At 44.8% G+C, this 23,523-nt stretch overlaps 1 protein-coding gene across 2 annotated transcripts in view; it reads right to left on the bottom strand.

Moving 5' to 3' along the window:
• banp (BTG3 associated nuclear protein) overlaps positions 1-23,523 on the bottom strand; it is a 36,056-nt gene that overhangs the window by 12,123 nt on the left and 410 nt on the right. For both annotated transcript variants that reach the window (XM_027015210.2, XM_027015209.2), the window contains exons 2-11: positions 18,827-18,908; positions 18,469-18,554; positions 18,123-18,322; positions 17,850-17,954; positions 17,303-17,469; positions 15,386-15,625; positions 13,884-14,045; positions 11,704-11,831; positions 10,740-10,811; positions 7,469-7,513 (exon numbers count right to left, since the gene is read on the bottom strand). In XM_027015210.2, coding sequence (XP_026871011.1) covers positions 7,469-7,513; positions 10,740-10,811; positions 11,704-11,831; positions 13,884-14,045; positions 15,386-15,625; positions 17,303-17,469; positions 17,850-17,954; positions 18,123-18,322; positions 18,469-18,554; positions 18,827-18,902 — 1,281 coding nt within the window. In that variant the 5' untranslated portion in view covers positions 18,903-18,908. The remainder of the gene's footprint in view (positions 1-7,468; positions 7,514-10,739; positions 10,812-11,703; positions 11,832-13,883; positions 14,046-15,385; positions 15,626-17,302; positions 17,470-17,849; positions 17,955-18,122; positions 18,323-18,468; positions 18,555-18,826; positions 18,909-23,523) is intronic.

Below are 23,523 nucleotides of genomic sequence, written 5' to 3'. Positions count from 1 at the left end.
AAACAACAGCAACTTAATGCAAAAAACATTCAGCTGGGGCCTTGCATCAAAACACAATAACCAACTATGCAAACAAGCCCTCTTCCCAAACTTCTCTTCTCTGTATGTGTCTTTGCTAAATATCAATCTTACTGAATGCAATTATGGAAAGATAAATAGAAGTGTGAGACACACCCAAAAATAATGAAAGGCAAAGCTGTGAAGTTGAACACTGCATGAACTCAAAGAACTAAACTTTCCTGCCCACACAACATCTTTATCATTGTGGAACCGGTAGACCTAGTCTCCCTCTGCCTGTGCAATACCAGAAACCAGAAAACAACTGCAAGCTATATCAACACTGCAAAGAGACTGACCGGGTCTCAACAGCATGTCACACTCATGCCATTTCTAGCCTGGATTCCTCCTAGAGGTTTCCAGAGTTCTCTCAGTTCTTACTGAGGAAAGGCGTACATCTCCCTCATCAGTTACAGCCCAGCACCTCCAGCTTACCAAAATCTAGAGCTTCCTCTCGGTTTCTATAGCTATCAGCAGTCAACAACATCTGCAACAGGCAGACCAGAGCCAGAACAGATGAGTGGGAGGATGGGACAGATGGAGACAGAGAGAGAGAGAGAGAGAGAGAGAGAGGGAGAGAGAGAGAGAGAGAGACAGAATGAAATAACAAATAAATTAATAAATAAATAAACAAGAAAAATGCAAAAACTAGCCCCCTTCCCCCCGAAACAATGGAAAAAGCAAAAGGCCCAGGCAGAAAGCAAGCAAACTCATCTGAAGGCCTTTAATCACCTCCACACAATCTGTTCCCCAGCTGATAAGGTCCAGAGCATGTCTGACAGCATGCTTTGCTGCAAAGGCCAAACACAGGTTAAGTGAGAACAGACTCATTTAGCTCTTACGCTGCAGTGTGACTGGGCCACCTGGAAGGATGGGAGAAAGAACCGTTATCTCTTTTACACTCAGACCTTATCACAACTTAAAATTTACTTGTTTCTCCAACGATGAACGGGAAACCAAATTGGAAAACGTAGCATTGTTTATGAGATCATTCGGAGAGCAGTGAATGAATTACTGCTCGACATAAACTCAAGCATCTGGCAAAACATTATCACCTGCATCTCAGTATCCTAAAAGTTTCTTACACGTGTACTGCTTAACGAAGGCGTCCTTCAGCTGGTAACAGTCCACACTTCCCTAAGCTTGCCCGTTCCTGATATGCCATAAGTCTATCAAAACAGAGTGCTCACGGTGCCATGCAAATCTCCTTCCCGATCCACACAGAGGCCCCTGTAAAGGCTCTCCAGTGGCCAGTTTGGTTTTTAAGTGCACTTTAGGTTCCAAGCTTGCAAATTCTGCCTAGTGCTGGATGACAGAGGAGGTAAAAGGAGCTCTTTTTAAGTAAATGTGCGACAGCTCTCTGGATAGCATCAAGCCAAAGGTTTTTCCTTTTGTCTTTTCAAGTATACGCCCAGCACAAATCTGCATAAATGGGCAATGCTTCAGTGTTTTCCATGATGCTGTTAGCCCACAAACAACTGTCCCAGGTCTGCTCGCGAAAGTCTTGCAGAAACTTCTGAAAGGTTAACGCAGTAGGTTTGCCCTTCCGCTCCTCTCCTACAGAGACTCCGGTATCAAGCGCACCTGTTATGATAAAGACAACGTCAGTTGAAGGGCAGTCAATCAATCGTCAGGCAAGGATCCAGCTGCCAAAATGAATGACCACAATTTACTGCAGATATAACAGCACGGCTCCGGCATGCGGTCTCGCACGCTCTTGGGACCAAAACAATCAAGCTTGATTGTGTGTTTATGTGAAAGTGTCTTTTATCATCGCTGAAACCTTTCTGTGCATACTGATGACTTCACGATGGTTCTAATGGTTCTAATTATCTTGTCCCAGATTATCTTCGATTTACATACACTTGTTTTAATGAGACAAAAGTTGTAGATGTGAAAAATGTGAGAATGTTCATTCTCCGGCGCTCTCACAGGCATGCTCAGCAGTCCGGAGATCTAATTGTAAATGGAGTATGTTATAGAGTGCCAGTACTGCATCGAAGGGGGTTATTTAGCCATGCAAGGCCAGATTCCATGAGTGGTCATTTGCTCAACATTTTCCTGACACGGTCCTTTACCTCCCAGTGCACCGGCATGCTGACGTATCTCATGGCAGATCAGGCGTGGTAACATGTATAAATAATAAGTCCCCTTTGTAATTTCAGTTGACAATTTTATGGCGTGCTCTTCAGTCCTTATCACCTCTCCAACTGGAAGCCAATCAAAAGACTGAGACAGTGTTTGTGTGTCTCACATAGACACCCATTAGTGTGTAGCTGCACGGCCAGCTGGTTGCTTGGCTCTGTATAGTAGATGCACACAAACACTTCCCAAGACATCTGGAGACCCTTACCATGCACGCCCCGGGGTCCAGTAACCAGGGACCGCTCACCTGGCCAGGGCAGTGTCGCCCAGCAGGGGCCTGAGGGTCTCTGACACAAGGGTACCTCTGTTTCAGTTATTCGGTTCCCTCACTCAACCACACAAATGTAAGGTTGACTGCACGCACAAACCCCAAAAAGCAAGCAAATCACATGCATGCGCACAAACCAAAGTCAGTGTCTTTATGAAACAACTGCGCACAGTCCCTGAGTGCTTACACATTCCACCAAGCAGACAAGCTGTCATGGGCTCCTCTCAGTGTGTCCCGGTAAACACCATTGATGCCATCAGTGTCCATGCTTTTAAAATAACGGCGCAGACCTGGAGCAGAACACCACAGCTTTGAAATATAAACTGTTCCATCAGGAGATCAACATCATATGTGCTCTATGTAGCAATGTGAGCCCTCTTGTTGCTGGTTGTTTTTCTGAAATCAGGGAAAAAAGCTTAACATGCCTCCTTGTTCTCATGACACCAAGAGGAAGATTGGAAAATTAATGTAGGGTCTGAAAGTTAATGTGCCAGAGGTTCTGTTACAGCATCCACTGGCTCACCATTTGAATCCTGGATCATTTAAGTTCTTAAGCAGATACTCAGTCTACTAAGACTGGAAGCATCTGGTTTTAATGTTTTCATAGCAGACACCTGAAGCTCTGGATTTCAAACATACACAAACACACAAGCAAACAACTCATTCATATACAAGCTTTTGCACAGCAGTAAGTATGATTGACATTAGCGCAACTGGACATGGACTCATGAAAACACACACACACACACACACACACACACACACACACACACACGCACACGCACACACACACGCACACGCACACACACACGCACACACACACACGCACAGAGATTCAACATGAATTGGAGGGAAATGCTGCCTCGTCCACCTGAAGTTTAGCCTCTCCTAGTTTATAATCCCAAGATATAAATTCCCCACTGAACCTGCAGTGAGGATAGCAGGATCTCTCTATATGAATTCAACCAGACTGCCAAGGCCAACATCCACAGAGCAGTTTTAAAGGCACTGGCCTGAGACACCAGCTGTGAGACCAGCAATTCTAAGTGCCAGTGCAATGCCCGGCTTTGACATCACACTTCCATGGCGATGGACATGGGCGACTGAGAGGAGAGATTTGTCTATTCTACAAACACCCCCCATCCTGCCACGGACTGGGTTCCGCCAGTTACATCAGACTGGGAGATGTGACCCTTAACAGCTGGATTCTCTGTAGCCTAATGCCGGACGCGTGGGAGACAGAAACATCTAGAGGCTCCTCAGACAGATCCCTTAGACAGATCCCTCGGCTTCGCTGAGCTAAGCAACGCCAGGGACGCCCGCGTTCGTTCCTTCCCTCCTCATCAGTCTTCCGCTCTTATCTCTCCGCCCGGACGCGTCCTGCGACTCGGCAGCAGAGGGATCAAAGAGCGGGAGCTGGACGCATCAGATAAGAGATCTCAGAGAACAGGGCTCTCCTTCTCCTCCGCAGCCCCACGCTCTCAGGCATGCGGGCCAGAGACACTGGAAAGGTACTGCAGACGCTAACCGCACACACTGGGCAGGCGAGTGACTGATGCTCAGAGCCACTACTGCCTGGCAGGGCTGTAAATCTCAGGAGCAGGACAATGTGGGACAATCCGCACGCTGGCCCTGTCCACCCCCCGGCACCTTCCAAACCTCCACCGCTCTTTTCCCTTGATGCTTTGAGGTTTCTGATTTATTCTCGAAAACGAGCACTGCTATGATTCTCACACCGACGAAGAGCCCCTGCCAGCCTGGAAGTCCTAACCAGAAATAAAGACGTCTGCAAACTCACAACACAGCCAACCGAATTTAGACGTGCAACTATTAAGCCAATATGGAGGATATCAGGATATCAAGAGTGTAAAAATTTGGTTGTTCATTTTTTTATACTTTAGATTTTACTGCAGCCCTAAAGGACACAATAATAATGCAATAACAAAACAAATACGCATACTGATTGGCAATGTAAATGTACAATAAGCAGGCTTTCTGATGTCCATGCCAAACACTGTTCCAATATGAAAGAAGCACGAGCTCCCAAACCCTCCTTCCCTGTGATGTCTGCCTCTTCAGTAGCACTTAACCCCTGCTGTCAGTGTTTACCTGACACCTGATCCAGACCTAGCTCAGAACCATGACTGTGGCCACGTCTGAACGAATGCGACTGTCAACAAAAACATAAACAGCAACAAACAAACATCGCTGATTCCCTAGATGCCACCATTCTACAAAGCTTAAGTTAACGTCTCTGCTGCTTTGCGCTGTCGCTCCTGACCGGCGGCCGCTGCAGTTCACCACTGGGCCGACATGGATCGCCACAGTCTGAGGGCTGTGAAAGAAAACCAACACGGGCGTGAAAACGTCAGCGGTAAGAAGGGCGCAGCAATCAGAGCTGTGCTCGACCCAACAGCAGGGAGAGAGAGCGGAGGCTTGGAGCAGCACCGGCGCTGGAGACAGACCCTAAGTGTAGCGTCCAGAGACCAAATGGAGGGACGAGGACAGAGAAGGGGCACAGAGAGGGCTTTGGCCAGGACCCATGGACCTGAGGCGGGGAGACGCCCCGTCTTCGTCGTGCTGTCACGACGCTGGTGCTGAGGCTAACCACTATTTCTGTAACTCTCCATGGCACGCTCTCTCGTAAAAGGGGGAAATGGCCCTGTAGTGTGTGTCTGTGTGAAAAGTCAGCCCTGGAACATGGGGTTAAAGGAATAAGTCACAGCGTGTTTGCATTGGCCTGGACATCACATCCCTTTCACGTTTCAGACACTAGTGAAACACAGTACAGTCTGTGAGGAATGAGATAGAATTTGCTGTGGGGTTTTTTTGCGACCTATTGGATTCAACATGAAACACCAGTAATAATGTTTAAATACAGAATGTTTAAGTTCAGAATTCAAACAATGACAACCTTTTTAAAAACCACTCACCCCTATTATTTCAGGGACGAAGCATAATGGCACAAATGAACAGTCTGAAATAAAATGACCTTGTGTGGTACTTGGCTGCACACCATTTGTAATCAGGTTAAGTACCGGGCATCTGCTTCCCAGGGACACCACCACATGCTGGCCATGCTCATGTGACACTCCGCCGGGCCTAAAACAACGATCTTTACTCCCTGCTTGCTTCGGGCTTTTCTAGTCTGTTCTTCAGGAACTGCATGTCCGTCAAATGACAAAGCTGTTCTGCTTGTCTGCCCTGTGAAAACTACAGTCGCTTTAGTAGTTCGCCTCACGTTTCTGCAAACTGGAGCACCACTGGATTTGCAGAGCTCTGGTTGTTGAAGTGTTTTGAAATATAAGCTGTCCTCCTGTTGCTGCTACCTATGCACGCCCTTTTATATCACACTTTCTTTACGGGACATGACACAATCTCATTTTATCTCTTTCTGTTATGTCTTGAACCCAGGAATTTTTTTATTCATGTATTTTTTTAGACTTACTAGAGCTTTGCATCTTGTGGTCCACTTTTTCGGGTCATGCTTAAATCATTTAATTAACTGCAGTTGTCGTCACATTCTTGTCTTTATCCCAGCTAGAGCTTTCAATAGCTCATTCTTCATGAGGTTGTTGCCTCTTACTATGATCACCAGTGCACCGTGTTCCATAACGCAACTAACTGTGGATGCGAACACACCTCATGTTTTGGCTGCGACTCTGGATCATTTATTTAAATTTTTCATATTGTAACTAATCAAAATTTATGATGGCTTGCTTTATGAGAGCTGACACCTCACTGGTCCTCGTGCATGGGCTCCAGATGCGAACGCAACACCCAGAGTCAGCTCTTCAGCGTTTGTTAGCTAGCCTGTGCATGAACTAATGATGTAAGTACACAGCTGGTCAAGAAAAAAAAAACAAAAAACCTTATGTTCCCCTGGAGAGACGCTGTGTGAAAAGGCTGTGATGACTTTATAGTTCAAAACATACCAAAAATCCTTCAAATTAATTCTGACTCTGCACTTTTAAAACACAATGTGATAACATAGAAATCCAAAACAACAACAAAAAAAAATGTGTTGCTGTCCAGCTCTTTACAGACTACACCAGAAGAGAGAGAAAAACCTGTGCGTGGTGCGGCGTGGAGCGTAAAAGCTGGAGCCGCAGCCTCAGACTGGCAGCAGCCCCTGGTTCTCGCACAGAAAGCTCGTGGAGAACTCAACATTAAACTCAATAGTGTGTCTACTTTGTCAAGCACAGATAAATACACACCAGCCCACACGTGCTGTAAGAGCATGCAGAGGGTGTGTTTACTACACTGTGGCTTGTCTACAGTGATAATAAACAACTTGGAAGCACCACTCAGGAAATCTCACACAGGAGAAAGGCACTGTTCACTGAAATAAGTGTAATGTGAATTTGAAAAGTGAAGCTAAAAAAATGACTCCTCTCTGAACCCAAACTGATGAAGGGATAAAAAGATCCTGTCAGGTTAGAACATATGCTGGCAAAAACAGATATGGTTGGATCCAAAATGACAATGGGAAGTAGAAAACGAGCTATTAATTCCATACAAACCATCAGAATATCGATGTGTGTTAATTTACACAATAAAAACATAATAACAGAATGGGACACGGCTTTCAACATACTCACATGTTGTCCAGTCAGAAATGTAAGATCACAGAGAGGTTGATATTACTTTTACATAATCTTCCCTTTCTTTTACACATACACATTGTGTGATGTGAACAGGAATCTTAGCTCTGTGTGTGTGTGTGTGTGTGTGTGTGTGTGTGTGTGTGTGTGTGTGTGCCTGAGAGAGGACATTCGATTTTCACACAGACGTCCACTGTTAGGACGTCTCTTTGATGTGAATAAAACATCGGAAGGGCACTGTGTCCAAAAGATCTTTGTCTTATAATCCCCGGGAAGAGAAGAAGGAAAAGGTGATAGAGTGAGAGAAAGAAAGAAGAAGAGAAACTGAGTGACAGAGAGAAAGAGAGGAAAAGAAAGTGGGGGATGATGGCCCAAGTGGGTCAGTGGGTCTTACCTGTCCATCCTGCCCGACATGAACCTGGTGGATCTGCAGATTCCCCTACACAGGACACATAAAGGTACTTCTGGTGACACGCACGGAAACACACACACAGTACATTACAATACAAACTATACGTTTAGGATGCACTCACATACCAACAGGGTACACAACCCTTTACTGATTTGCACACTGATTCTCCTGTGTTGTATATGAACTAAAGAGCATTTGAAGAGAAGTCATGTGTGCTTCTTTCTGTCCGTGAACAAGGCTATTTGCAACCTTTTGGTTTTCATTGGATACTAAGGATAAGACCCTTGCTATTTTCCATGTGGGTCTTTTATTGGTCTTCCTACTCAACTCCACACTAAATTAGACTAACCCTCTGTTCATGCTATTTACTTCGGTTGTGTGCGGTGCCAAACCACCAATGATGATGCGTCCTTGGTTCCAATAAATAAAAATAGTGCAAGCGTGGGCCGGTTGTTCGTTTACAAGCAAAGTTGTCAGAAGCGCGGACAGGAGTGGAACCTGTTCCTCGTTGGTGGAAAAGGGCCAACAGGGCCTCCCTCCAATTCTCATCCTTTATATTAATATGTTTTATGTATCCCCAATCAACCAACGCCCTCGCTCCCACACACACACTCACACACATTATTATTATTATTATTATTATTATTATTATTATTATTATTGTTGTTGTTGTTGCTCAGGCACACACATCACAACGATTGTTGTGTAAGAACAAGACCATGTAACTTCAAAGTCTGTTATTTCGGGACTAGACTGATAGACCTACTGGGGGATCCTTTCTATTCTCTAAACTGAATGTTGGCAGGTGTGGATCACACATGCACACACACCCACACACACACACACACACACACACACACAAAAGCACATACTCACTAGACACACATACTCTCTATACACACAGACTTCCTTTCTCAGACAGCTGAGACGTGGGCAGTGGGGAATAACCTTAGAATAGCATATTTCCTTCTCAAGCTCCCTTAAACAAATGGCTTTGATGAGACTGGCCTAGATTCTAATGAAAACACTCTTTGTGAGTGGCAGTTGGAAGAAGAGGGATTTTGTTGCTAAGCTTTGAACTCCAACAACAAACAATATCGCTGGAGTTTAAAGAGGGAGCTCTCTAGGATGAGTCGTGCGGACTTGCTCGTCTCTCTCTGCGTGTCATTAGGAAGACGTCTGCTGAAATAGCACTACTGACACTCATGTTTACATTTGCATGCATCTAGAGTACTTTGAAAACTTTCTTTTGGTTCCACGCATTAGTATAGCTATACGGAAGACTTTAAAATTTCTATAAGAACCACTGTAGAGTCTCTATAATCTGTGGGCCGCCAGTACCATTAAGACTACTCATCAGCAGGAGTCACCATGAACAGTAATCATTCATAAACAGATTCCAAGGAATTAGCAATCTGACACTGAGTAGAAAAGCCATGTGTGCACAGCCTCAATGAGTCAATCAGGCCTTTCAGACTTCAGTCTTTGCTTTGGTGGGAAAATCAAAACTAAAATGCTGATGCTAAAAGTAATGAAAGTCTCCACTGGGAGCCAAATTATTGTACAAACTGCTTTTCTGCTCACCCAGAAATAAGCCATCTGGTTACTGAACGGAAACAAAAACACCTCCTGGAGAGGTTGAACATGTACAGCTCCTAATGCACCAGCCTTTGTTCAGGTCACCGTGTTAATTAGGACATAATGGAGCAAAGCCCATCTTACATCAATGATTTGGTAAACTGCTACGAATAATAGGAATTATTATTATTATTATTATTATTAGTAGTAGTAGTAGTAGTAGTAGTAGTAGTAGTAGTAGTAGTAGTAGTAGTAGTAGTAGTAGTAAAGCTATAATTAGGCAAAGCAGTGGAAATAAAGAGCAACAGAGCATTGAACAAGGAGTGGAACGGAATGTAGAGAACAGGACTGCAGGAAGTACAGGACAGCAAATGGAAGACAGGAAAGCAGAGGAGAGGAAGAGGACACCGCAGAGGCGATAGGAGGTGTGAAGATAAAAGGAGAACGCAGAGGAGGAAGAGGAAACAGGGAGATAAAAGAGGTGGGCGCGGCCAGTGAGAGTCTCATATCTGTCCAATCAGAGCACTCAAACACACAGGAAACTACCCATCTCCCTTACGCTTTTTGTTAAGTAAATCACATCATTTACTAACACATCACTGGCTGTGTTTATATGCAAAAATGTCCTGAATGAATTTGGAATTTTAAAATTAACCAGCATGACCTGAATATTTGGAAGAAAACCGTTTGTATGTACCCGAGACGCCGCGATACTCTGAATGCATTACATGTACAACATAAGTTTCTGCTACCCTAACCACAAAACCATAACAAAGCAGAGAGAATACATAAGGCTCCTGTGAGTTCTGTCAACATGCTCCATGTGGAAGCAGGCAGGTTTTTAAACACTTCTTAACCTACTAAACCGCCAGAACCTATTAAAACTTATTCTTCAGTTGCTAATCTGAAGCCCTATGATTCAGTAACATCTATTAAGTATGAACATTGAATTTATTATGAAATGTATGTAATTACAGGAGAGAGCTACAGAACCATCTGGAACCATCCACAGTTCATTTGAGCGTAAGATGCTGAAATACAGAAGGCTGAGCAAACTGCTCTCTTTAAATACTTGCTGACATTTCAAGGTGAGAATAAGAAATATCGCCCCCCCCATACCACTGTTTCCAAAAATCAGACGGTGGTGCCCTTTGCAGGACCAGATATCTCTGTTTAAAATTATGCATCACACTGTTGGAAAAGAGTCGTGCTGCAGGAGTCTATAAATACAGAATCACACATAACTCATTAGACTATGACTGATGTTTAATATTGGTAACTGATATTTAAAGGGAAAAGCCACAGTGATGTATGATTACATGTTAATATAGTTCAGGTGTTTGGGCACACTGGAGTTTTGGTTACTGTGAGCAAAAAAGCGCTCATGTATCTGTCGTCATGATGTGTGTGCTGAGAAGTAACTCTAAAATGAGAAACAGCGCTCAAATTTCTCAACGTCCTCTTGACAAGCCAAGAAGAACAGGATGCCATTGTTTAAAACTGGGAATTGAGAAATAAACTTGGAACTGTTAAATGGGTGTGCCACATTTAGAAGTTCTGAAATCACCAACATGTATAGTATAGAGAAATCATAATGTGAGAAGAGGGAAAGAGATAGAGTGAGAGTAGGAAAGAACTTGGAGGAAATGAGAAATGGAGAGGCTGTGATGCTTACCTCACTGTCCTGTGTGATCTGTACCTGCTCTCCCTGTGGCACCTGAGCTATGTGGAGGTGCCCCTGTGGAATCTGGAGAGAATAAAGAGAGGGAAATTGTGTGTGTGTGTGTGTGTGTGTGTGTGTGTGTGTGTGTGTGTCTGTGTCTGTGTGTGTGTGTGAAAGCAGAATTGTGCTCTTTTCTCTGGTGTCCTGCGGAGAGCACTTGTGTACTGGCCCGGAGAGGCATGGCCCTGCCAGTGTGTGCGCGCTATGCACTTCCCACGGGGGTTTTAAGAGCCCTTGTAAACTTCAAGCTGCTTCCACTAATGTGCTCTATAATACCAGGGATGAAAACAGTGCTAAACAGTAGACTCTACCCGTGTCCCTGTGTGACCAATCCCTCTTCACCTGTCATCTAAGAAGGACAGATCCATAGCATTCTTTAACAATGAATACATCGAGCGATGAACACCCTCTTTCTCTAGAGCGGCCCTGTACCTGTGGTACAGTTAAAATGCCAAGTGTGAACGTGTGGACAGACAATAACAAGTGTGGGCAGTATTTTCTTCAAGACAATGGTGAGGAAACGTGCTCAGTGCACATGAGTGCGTATGGAGGGGTGTGTGTGTGTGTGTGTGTGTGTGTGTGTGTGTGTGTGTGTGTGTGTGTGTGTGTGAGGAGACGAGCAGACACAGCTGCACAGTCCGGGGGTCATGAACAGGCTTTCATGAAAGAGACTATAGGAGCACACAGGAAGCTTTCAGCTGACAGAGCTCAGCTTGATAAAATACTAACACACACACACACACACACACACACACACAGCTGTGGAGGAGTACATATGACCGTGCATACTCAACTGCTTAAGAATGAGAAAGAAACGTCCTGTATAAATGTTTAGATGTGTTTGAAATAGCAACCCAGGGATCTGACAAGGCTCGGAGTGGGGTGTGTGTCCACGTGGGGGTGAGCGTGTACTCACTACTTGCACCTGTCCATCTTCTCCTATGCGATGGATCTGGACCTGCTGGGCTGCCCCAGCCAGAGCGTACTGCAATGCCTGCTGGGTAGAGCTGTCTATAGATGCTGCCTCTGTTACAGAGACTCCCTCTGCACAAACAAATACATTCATACACACACACACACACACACACACACACACACACACACACACACACACACCACAGATTTTTGCAGGAAAGCTATGCAAGTTTTAACGGAGACCTCTGTCAGGTGGCAGTGTCACTATAAAAATTAATATGGCTGAGAAGGGGAGAAGTACAAGCTGGCATGTACCAATGGCTGAAGATGTGCAGTGTGTTTATTCTCCTACAAACACACACTCGCTAAGACTTAAGTATAGGATACATATTGCTGAATGTATTTGGACATGGGCAAACATATATACATACATGTATATAGGCCACACACACTGCAAATGCACATTATAGCAAACATACAAGCATACACACTTCAAACTTGAGGAAACTCCTATCCTGCAGTTCTGGCACACTTGGATAAGGTCCAGATTACGGCATGTTTACACAGCATAAACCACCTCCAAAAACACAACAGAGCCTCTCCAGTGAGCAGTCCAAACACACTCGTTTCCCTGCAGCCAAAAGTAAACGCAGACCCATAGTCTAAACACACACTATCACTAGGGCAGTGAGCAGCAGTCACACCCAGCCCAAGGTTATACACACTGCTGACCAACCCCCAAAACACCAGTGCAACACTGACTGCACCACACCTATTACACAAAACACACCACGCACACACACCCACAAACACACAAACACACACACACACACACACACAAACACAAACACACACAAACACACAGAGAATCCACCCATGATCCTTTCCCAGTAGGTAGTGGGACTGCGTGGTTGATGAGGCTCGGGATGTTTGATGAACACAAAACTGCTGATCTTGTAACTGCAACACAGGGACCAAACAATTGGTCAGTCAGAGATGGCACAAAACGGAGGACCATTTCAATTTGGACGCTGCCACCGCTACAGATACGAACTCTCCAGGCGGTTTATTAGAAGGCCCTTCTAGGTTTGCACGTAAAAGTCTACAGGCCATCCGTTGCTGCTGGCTATCCTCCCATGGTTTTCCCATCCTCTCCACCGAGTAGTAGCCCTGATGTAAAGTCCGGCTGTGCCCCTGTACCTCAGCTCTCCCAGCTCAATGCCCACAGCTTCGCCACCACTATGTCCACGATAATGCTGTGATCTTCTGCCACTCTGGTAATACCCAGTCAGCGGCTCTCCTGCCAGCAGGAAGTGATCTCTGAGGAGCAGGGCAGACAGCTGCTGTCAGCTGCACAGTGCGTGGTAAAAGGACAGTCGCACACTTACCAAATGCACCGTTGTGCACTTGACAAAACAGCAATGTGTTTCTAAAGGCTCAGCATGGAGACCCTCACAGTAACTGTATGCTGTTCCACTTACCAGGAACAGTGTGAATGAACCTACTCGAACTCACTGCGCCTCCATAGTGCACCAATTTCCTGTCCCATGTTTTCCATTAGGCATTTTTCCTTTCATGTAATAATTTAAACGGTTCCACACTGCTGCGTTAAAGCATTGTGGAAGCACAGATTGTACGCACAGTATCAATCATATTCCGCATTCTTCATTCAAAAATCATGATGGCAAGACTGTACAAAAACAGCCTCAGTGACGCGGGCTGTCGTGCTGAGCGGGACTTGCTCTAAAGAAGCACTCTTCACGTCTGACGGATGCTGGGTGGCTTACAGAGGCCAACGCTTAGACCTTCCTTGGCCAAATGACAGCTTAAACTAATGGCCTGAAAGCTCCGTTTCCGCTGGACCGGTGGAGCTCATAGAGGCAGTACTCCAGGGTGTGTGTGTGTGCCATGCCGTGCTGCAGGATGTGTGTCGCAGCGCTTCAGTGCCTGTGTGTTTACAGGACGCTGCGGTGGGCCTATACAGGCGATTTGGCTTCATGCCAGTGGGTCAGAGGTGGTGGCCCACAGATCTCAGAGAGGAAGGCGTGGGACAGGAGGCGTTGTGCCGAGATTACAACCATCTGCTGCATGTGGGTCGAGAGGCCCGATCTGTACGGCGCACAGCAGCTGGGTCCGACGCATGTCCGTACCAGACAGCGGGGCTGAAGCTGGGTCAGGTACCTGAGCTAGTGCGGGCAGCAGGCGCTCTGCGGGAGAAGCTCTTGACGGCGAGGCTTTGGCCCCGTTGCTTCCGTCGCCACGCCGTGCGGCACTTGGAGTCGATGCTCTGCTTGATGCGGTACCAATCCGACTCAGTGATGCCAAACTTGTGGAACAGATGACCTACACACACACACACACACACACACACACACACACACACACACACACACACACACACACACACACAGACACAGGATACACACACACACACACACACACACACACACACACACACACACACACACACACACACACACACACACACACACACACACACACGAGTTGAAAAGTACAGTGCAATCTCACTTTACACTGGCTGGGTAAAGACTGTAATCACATATTTATAAATATTCCAGGTTTCTAAATATTTTTTGTAATTAAGATCCTAACTGCTCCAGTCAGTCCAATCAGGGGCAAACAGCAAGCCTTGGCCCTAGCGATAAAGGAGTGTGAGTCACTGTAGGCTGGGTCGTGTTTGTTTAGAGTGGTTTAGCGTAGACAGAGGGTGGGCGGGGCTGGGTGTGGGACAGATTTAATCTATACAGATTTAATCGGGCAACTGAGACGAAACCTGCACTGCCGTGAATGCGTGCGCATGTGTTCACATACAACAGGTGCCCTATTTACAGCTTAGGGTCCATACAATCAGGTTCTCTTGAATACAAAGGATGTAAATACATTACAATGTTCACAGGAACACTTGGTCCTGTGGTGTATATGAGCTTAAAATGCTACCTCAATGCTGGTCTCCCACACCTAAAGCATCATGGTCTTTTACTGTTTAAAATGATTCCACACAATGGAATTTGGGCACAGTTATCGCTAAATAGCAAATTTCCTTAAGTGAACAGCACGACTCTGAAGCAAAGTCCCTGAAAGGACACAGATTAGTGTTCCAATACCCCTCTCATCAGTCATCGCAGGGATCCAGGCTAAATCATTAGCACATTAGCTACAGCATGACACATGAACTTCATGACCTGCACGCATGCCATTTACAATTTCCCTTGGATTTCAGTCTGCTCCATATCATTGTGGGAAATGAGTAATGAAGCAGGACAGGAGTTGTATTAAACTACCCTGAGAAAATAAAGACATTAGGTAGCTCCGAAGTTTACCGTAACGTGAGGCAGAATGGGTCCGTTCCCCTCTTACACAGATCCCTGGGATCTGACTTTTCTATTACTACAGACTAGAGCTAGAGGTGGGAGACAGCAGAACAGACCAGGATAAGAATAAAAGCCTTCTAGATATGACAAGCAAGCACATTTTTGAAGAACTGTAGTCTGTGACTCAGATTTCTTTTCTTTGTTCTTCAAATCGCACACGCCCAACCTGTGCAATGGTTCCCGTTCAGTATGACGTGTAATATTTCTCTGACAAATTCGTGGCTTTATCTAGTTGTGTTTCTATAGGAGCTGCTCTGGCGTACTTCGCCGCATTGGGGCGGTGCCACTCACAGCGAATGCCGTAGATCATGAGCGGGTCCAGCTGCTTCTTGCCATGCTTGCCCTGGCCTGACAGGTTGGAGACGGCCTGCACCTCGCGGTGGAACAAGTAGTCGAGTAACGTGAGCGCCATCTTCTCTGGCGTGCGGCAGTTGCTGCTGATGTGCAACATGTCGGCCGGGGACACGGGGCAGCGCACACGCATCTCCGCGTTATTCTCATCGCCCAGCCACGTTCCCGCCGGGTAATCCTCTGAGGCGACACACACACACACACAGAGGCAGGAGGAGGGTGAATGACTTTAGTCCGTTATGTACCGCACATTTTGAGTCAGTTTTAACCTTTTCGAGTGACATAGCATTATTTTAACTAGTTCTGCATTTTCTTAATCTGCAAGTGCAGTAGTTGGTGAGTGACAGACACCATCACTCAGGAAAGTGAGTGTGTGTTCTAGCTGCTGTGCCAGAAATCTGGTCAGGGCACACATTTCCTAGCTGGAAAATCTACGTGCAAGCCTGGGTGTGGTCGCTGTCCTCAGCTAGTGCTACATGGTACTAAAGACGGAGGTAAGGCTGTCCATTTAGCACAGCAGAAGGGAAATACTGGAGAGGTCTGGTCTAGGAACCAAGAGATGAAATGTGCATCTTTGAAGGAACAAGCCTAACTGAGCAAGAACAGAGTTGGACCCAAATGCCCCAAGCCACTACAGAGACAGCAATTGTTTTAAGATCCATAAAGTGTACCACTTCTGAAAGCAGGTGGGTAGAAACTATCCCCACCCCTGCAGTCTGTTTGCATTTTCATACAGCTTAAGGAGTTGATACAAAACTGACCCCTGGTGGTCACTGTTATTACCTATATCACCTACAGAGGAAATAAAAAAAAAAAGCTCAAGCCAACTTTTCCACTCACGATGATTTGACAGGTATGATGCATATGGTGAGGAGGATAAAGGTATTACTATCTTTCTGAGTTCAAATGATTGTTTGATTAAAGATTAAAACTCAAAGGCTCCAAGTAATATTCTTCAACTACATTGTCAATCAGAACTTTGAAACTTGGGTTAGCAGTTCCCAAACCATATAATACAGGTGTTGAGTAGAATTATAATAAGAGGAGATGTGGTATCAGGGAAAAAAATAGATGCCTGATTGATGGGGAAAAACAGGTGCCGCTGACAGAAGATAATGCAAGAAGACAGGATTGATGGACATGCTGACAGAAGGAACTGAACGTAGAAAAGAAAATCACCCGGTCAATAGGCGGAGATTTAAGATGGAACGGAAAAAGACAAAAAGTGAAAACAAGACAGACATGTGGAATCGAGAAAACAATAAAGGATGCCTTTAAGAACCACATGGTGCCCTGTGGCAATTTGCTGACTAACACACACTGTTATGGACATTTGCAGTGCCAAATAAGTAAATATATGCAGAGGAAAGGCTATGAAGTACAGGAGGCCACTCCCAGAAACCTCAACTCTGACAACAAATACTAAAAGAAAAGGCAGAAACTTTCAATAAGAACCAGCCTTTATACATCCAGCCCTGGCCAGACTTTGGAGAAGGTCCATGGATCAGAAACAGCCTCAAACTGCCTTCCAACCAGCACACAAAGCAAACCCTCTTTCTCCGTCATCCATGCTGTCTGGGGCAGATGGTTCAGCAATTTAAACTCATTTGGAGGTGAAACAATGAGCAAATGTTCTCCTTATGATTGCTTTTCATTATTTTGTCAACAAATACCACACGTCACACATATTTATGTAACTATTTTCCATGCATTCCACTTCTTATTTTGATACCATCTTGGACCACATTCATATGCTCGGCAGTCATTTTAGCAAACAATCCTACTGCCAGCTGTGTGTCTCAACACATGAATCTGATCGAGTAGAGACGACGAGTGTTCAGTGCAGCCTCCACTCACCTTCTGAGTTGAGGGTAATGAGTGTGACGTTGTTGTTCTGCACCGAGGCCTGGCCGCTGTTGGACACGGAGTCGCTGGCCTCTGAACCACTATCATGGTCGTCCTGGCTCTCCTCTGGACCCGGGACCTTCAGTACGATGGTTTTCTGTCTCCCCCTCCCAACCGTACTAGCAGCCAAACAGTCTATTTTTAATATCTCAGTCATTTTACATAGCGCATTCTGGTCCCAAAACCTAAATAGAATTTATACATGAAAAACATTCTTGCTCTAGATACATTGGCATGTTAGAAACACATATTTTATCGCAAAAAAAATTAGAACATGAAACCATAAAATGTAAACTAATGCATTAGTTTTAATGCTTGTAATCAGGCTTGAAAAGTATGTCTATCCTGTATGGTTATAGTTACAAAGTAAAATAATTACAACTATCCAACTGCCCATTATGGAATGGTTCACGCAGAAGATTTCATTAAGATTTCATTAATGGTGGAGATTACTGTTTGACTGAAACCATCTGCAGAACTAGACATGTGAACTGCTCACTTGCTAAGTAGGTTCTCCAGAGATTCTGTTGCGCGGGGCAGAGGTTCTTCCTGGCCTGTCTTCGATCGCTCGCCACTCACTACCACATTGGTCTGGGGCACCACACTGAGAACATGCAACAACCAACAATTAGTTAGTTGGTGATTCAGTTACTTGGTGTCCAAGTTTAGCTCTGATTGGCTAAAAGGAGCTGAAGAACGTGGCTAAGTGAAGCATCAGAGGACATGCATAAGAAATGACCGGCCTTACAAGGCCTATTGTTGTTCCACTCACCAGCGAACTTTGTCACAGGTCTGTGTGGCACCGAAAGGGGATCCAGCCACCATAGGGACCTGTATGGGCCCCGGGCTTTTCCCCATTACCGTGTCGAGTTTCTCCTCCAGGGCTCGACATGTGGCCTCCAGCACCTGGAGTTTGGACTCCATGTTGTCCAGCCTCTGGCAGATGGCCTGGCTGATGGACACCAACATCGACTAGAGAGAGACAGTGCCAAACAGATAACTATGCATGATAATGATCAGTGCTGGCAGCACTTAAGCCTCACTTCAAACTTTAACTCCCCTACAGTTTAAGTAGGTGCACTATAAGTTTAGCATTAAAGTGATAAACTTGTTCTTACTTTGAGGGTCGTGTCCTGATTGCTGCTGTCCAACCTTGCACGCTTCCTCTCGGGCTTCTCTCCCTCCTCATGGTTCTCCAGTGTGTCTGCACCAATCCCAAACACAAATGTACAAAAGGCCCAAAAAAAAAAAAAATCAGGTGTTTACCACTTCTGGAGCATTAAAAAAAGTTAAAGAATATATACATTGAGTATCATCATTTAGTGAATTTTAGTGAATGCATATTATACACCGATACATACATACAATTTTATATATATATATATATATATATATATATATATATATATATATGCACATTCACTAATGATGTGGACAGTTTCTAGAGATGTTGGTAAAGCCCAGAGATGCTCTTACCTGCGTCATGGTCTTCATGATTCAGGTCTCCCACAGCTATCTGAACTATCTCCACCAGATCCTGCTCTGACATCATTCAAGTCTGAGAAGCAGGGACATGACATGTTATATTATGTTTTTCACTTTATCATTATGTATTAACATTAAACTTGCAAACTGCAGTAATTATACTGAAATGTTGCACCACAGTGTAATTGCCTACACAGCGACCGTCCCAACCTTACTTCACTATTTACATTTTATTATCCTACTACCAAGGTGTAGGTGTGACAAGAAAATATTAAACGTGTAATTAAATTATTTGATACATACATACACAAATATGCAGTTGGTGCAAGTAAATCTACAAACTCAACATACATGATGGCTTAGAGCAGTGTGTAATAGTCTGTTGTGGGGTCTGTTATGGCTTAGAGAAGTGTGCAATGGTCTGGTTTGGGGTCAGTTATGGCTAAGAGAAGTGTGTAATGGTCTGTTGTGTGGACTGTTATGGCTTGCAGAAGTGTGTAATGGTCTATTATGGGGTCAGTTATGGCTTGCAGAAGTGTGTAATGGTCTGCTGTGTGGTCTGTTATGGCAAGTGTGTAATGGTCTGTTATGGGGTCGGTTATAGCTAAGAGAAGTGTATAATGGTCTGTTGTGAGGTCTGTTATGGATTAGAGAAGTAATGGTCAGTTGAGGGGTCTATTATGACTTAGAGAAGTGTGTAATGGTGTGTTTTGGGTTCTCCAATGGCTTAGAGAAGTGTTGTGTGGTCTGTTATGTCTTAGACAAGTGTAAAGGTCTTTTGCGTGGTCTGTTATGGCTAACAGAAGTGTGTAATGGTCTGTTGTGTGGTCTGTTATGGCTTAGAGAAGTGTGTAATGGTCTGATTGGGGGTCTGTTATGGCTTAGAGAAGTAATAGTCTGTTGTGGGGTCTGTTTTGGCTTAGAGAAGTGTGTAATTGTCTATTGCGGGGTCTGTCATGGCTTAGAGAAGTAATGGTCTGTTGTGGGGTCTATTAGGGCTTAGAGGAGTTTGTAATGGTCTGTTGTGGGGTCTGTAATGGCTTAGAGAAGTGTGTAATGGTCTATTGTGGGGTCTCTTAAGGCTTATAGAAGTGTGTAATGGTCTGTTGTGGGGTCTGTCATGGCTTAGATAAGTAATGGTCTGTTGTGGGGTCTATTAGGGCTTAGAGAAGTGTGTATTGGTCTGTGGTGGGGTCTCTTATGGCTTAGAGAAGTGTGTAATGGTCTTTTGCGTGGTCTGTTATGGCTTAGAGAAGTGTGTAATGGTCTGTTACAGGGTCGGTTATGGCTAAGAGAAGTGTGTAATGGTCTGTTGTGAGGTTTCTTATGGCTTAGAGAAGTGTGTAATGGTCTGTTGTGTGGTCTATTATGGCAAGAAAAGTGTGTAATGGTATGTTGCGTGGTCTGCTATGGCTTAGAGAAGTAATGGTCTGTTGAGGGGTCTGTTATGACTTGCAGAAGTAATGGTCTGTTGTGGGGTCTGTTATGGCACAGAGAAGTGTGTAATGGTCTGTTGTGTGGTCTATTATGGCAAGAAAAGTGTGTATGGTCTGTTGTGAGGTCTAATATTTGGCTAAGAGAAGTGTGTAATGGTCTATTGTGGGGTCTGTTATGGCTTGCAGAAGTAATGGTCTGTCGAGGGGTCTGTTATGGCTTAGAGAAGTGTGTGATGGTCTGTTATAGGGTCGGTTATGGCTAAGAAGTTTGTAATGGTCTGTTGTGTGGTCTATGATGGCTTAGAGAAGTGTGTATTGGTCTGTGGTGGGGTCTGTTATGGCTTAGAGAAGTGTGTAATGGTCTATTGTGGGGTCTCTTAAGGCTTATAGAAGTGTGTAATGGTCTGTTGTGTGGTCTATGATGGCTTAGAGAAGTGTGTAATGGACTCTTGTTGGGTCTTTTATGGCTTAGAGAGGTAATGGTCTGTTATAGGGCCGGTTATGGCTTAGAGAAGTGTGTAATGGTCTGTTGTGGGGTTTGTCATGGCTTAGAGAAGTAATGGTCTGTTGTGGGGTCTATTAGGGCTTAGAGAAGTTTGTAATGGTCTGTTGTGGGGTCTGTTATAGCTTAGAGAAGTGTGTAATGGTCTACTGTGGGGTCTGTAATGGCTTAGAGAAGTATGTAATAGTCTGTTCAGGGGTCTCTTATGGCTTAGAGAAGTAATAGTCTGTTGTGGGGTCTGTTATGGCTTAGAGAAGTGTGTAATGGTCTGTTGTGAGGTCTACTATGGCTTAGAGAAGTGTGTAATGGTCTGTTGTGGGGTCTGTTATGGCTTAGAGAAATAATGGTCTGTTGTGGGGTCTATTAGCGCTTAGAGAAGTTTGTAATGGTCTGTTCAGGGGTCTCATGGCTTAGAGAAGTAATAGTCTGTTGTGGGGTCTGTTATGGCTTAGAGAAGTGTGTAATGGTCTGTTGTGAGGTCTACTATGGCTTAGAGAAGTGTGTAATGGTCTACTGCGGGGTCTCTTATGGTTTATGGAAGTGTGTGATGGTATGTTGTGGGGTCTGTTATGGCTTAGAGAAGTAATGGTCTTTTGTGGGGTCTATTAGGGCTTAGACAAGTTTGTAATGGTCTGTTGTGGGGTCTGTAATGGCTTAGAGAAGTGTGTAATGGTCTGTTCGGGGTCGCTTATGGCTTAGAGAACTAATAGTCTGTTGTGGGGTCTGTTATGGCTAAGAGAAGTGTGTAATGGTCTGTTGTGAGGTCTATTATTTGGCTCAGAGAAGTGTGTAATGGTCTGTTGTGTGGTCTCTTATGGCTTAGAGAAGTGTGTGATGGTCTGTTATAGGGTCAGTTATGGCTAAGAAGTGTGTAATGGTCTGTTGTGAGGTTTGTTATGGCTTGCAGAAGTAATGGTCTGTTGAGGGGTCTGTTATGGCTTAGAGAAGTGTGTGATGGTCTGTTGTGGGGTCTGTTATGGCACAGAGAAGTGTGTAATGGTCTGTTGTGTGGTCTATTATGGCAAGAAAAGTGTGTATGGTCTGTTATGGATTAGAGAAGTGTGTAATGGTCTGTTGTGTGGTCTATGATGGCTTAGAGAAGTGTGTAATGGTCTGTTGTTGGGTTTGTTATGGCTTAGAGAGGTAATGGTCTGTTATAGGGCCGGTTATGGTTAAGAGAAGTGTGTAACGGTCTGTTTTGAGGTCTATTATTTGGCTAAGAGAAGTGTGTAATGGTCTGTTGTGTGGTCTATTATGGCAAGAAAAGTATGTAATGGTATGTTGCGTGGTCTGTTATGGATTAGAGAAGTAATGGTCTGTTGAGGGGTCTGCTATGGCTTAGAGAGGTAATGGTCTGTTGAGGGGCCTGTTATGGTTTAGAGAAGTGTGTAATGGTCTGCTGTGGGGTCTGTAATGGCTTAGAGAGGTAATAGTCTGTTATGGGGTCGGTTATGGCTTAGAGAAGTGTGTAATGGTCTGTTGTGGGGTCAGTTATGGCTTAGAAGACTGTAAAATGGTCTGTTGTGTGATCTATTTTGGCAAGAAAACTGTGTAATGGTCTGTTGCGTGGTCTGTTATGGCTTAGAGAAGTGTGTAATGGTCTATTGCGGGGTCTCATGGCTTATGGAAGTGTGTAATGGTCTGCTGTGGGGTCGGTTATGGCTTAGAGAAGTGTCTAATGGTCTGTTGTGGGGTCTGTTGTGGCTTAGAGAAGTGTGTAATGGTCTTTTGCGTGGTCTGTTTTGGCCAAGAGAAGTGTGTAACCGTCTGTTGTGTGGTCTGTTACGGCTTAGAGAAGTGTGTAATGGTCTGTTCGGAGGTCCGTTATGGCTTAGAGAACTGCATAATGGTCCGTTATGGATTAGACAAGTGTGTAATGGTCTGTTGTCTGGTCTGTTATGACTTACAGAAATGTGCAATGGTCTGTTGTGGGGTTTGTCATGGCATAGAGAGATGTGTAATGGTCTGTTGTGCGGTCTGTTATGGATAAGAGAGGTGGGTAATGGTCTGTTGTGGGGTGCGGAAGCTAGCGAGGTCTTATTTTTAGTTGCTATGCGTGACAGACTTCTTGGACCATAGTTGGGGGCGGGGGGGAGGCAACGGCAAACTTTTTGACCAATGCAATTTATTTTAATTTGAATGCCCAATTAGTCTTCTGTAATAGCTGGATGACATCTTATATTTCTATTTATATTTCTTACTGTATATATTCCATTTTATTGAAATTATGGGGTAATACTCTGGATGACAGTAGTGTAACGCTAGAATATGTCTATTCTTACAGCGAGGACAAGGATCCTACTACACGAGTTTGCAGGTAAATATGCAACGGCCACTAATCTGGTGTGATATAAAAAACACAAATTAACTATTTTATTTAGATAATTCATTTAAGTTATTCTTGCATGTCGTCCATACACAAGGACAGTAAACAACTTGCTGTCGAGAGGAAGGATATCCAGCGATAGTAGCCAGCTATCTTAGCTGCTCCAGTGTGTGTGTAGCTGAATGACATATCTTAGCTACCTGAGCTACACGCAGCCGCGGTGACGTGAGAGGCATTTTGTTGCCGCCGCGGGAGAACGAGCTAGTCAGCTCAGCTAGCTCACCTCACGACGAAGCTAACTTCGCCAAGTTGGCTAACCAGCTAAACGAGCCGCAGCACTCTCCTCTCAAACCCGCGTCAGAGTAGGCTGGCGAGCTTTCCGTTTACACTGCAAGCCCCCAAAATACGGTTTCCACAACCGCAC

This window comes from Electrophorus electricus, chromosome 2 (genome assembly GCF_013358815.1).
Source record: "Electrophorus electricus isolate fEleEle1 chromosome 2, fEleEle1.pri, whole genome shotgun sequence".
Taxonomy (NCBI): Eukaryota; Metazoa; Chordata; class Actinopteri; order Gymnotiformes; family Gymnotidae; genus Electrophorus; species Electrophorus electricus.
This window is presented reverse-complemented; position numbering and strand designations above follow the sequence as displayed.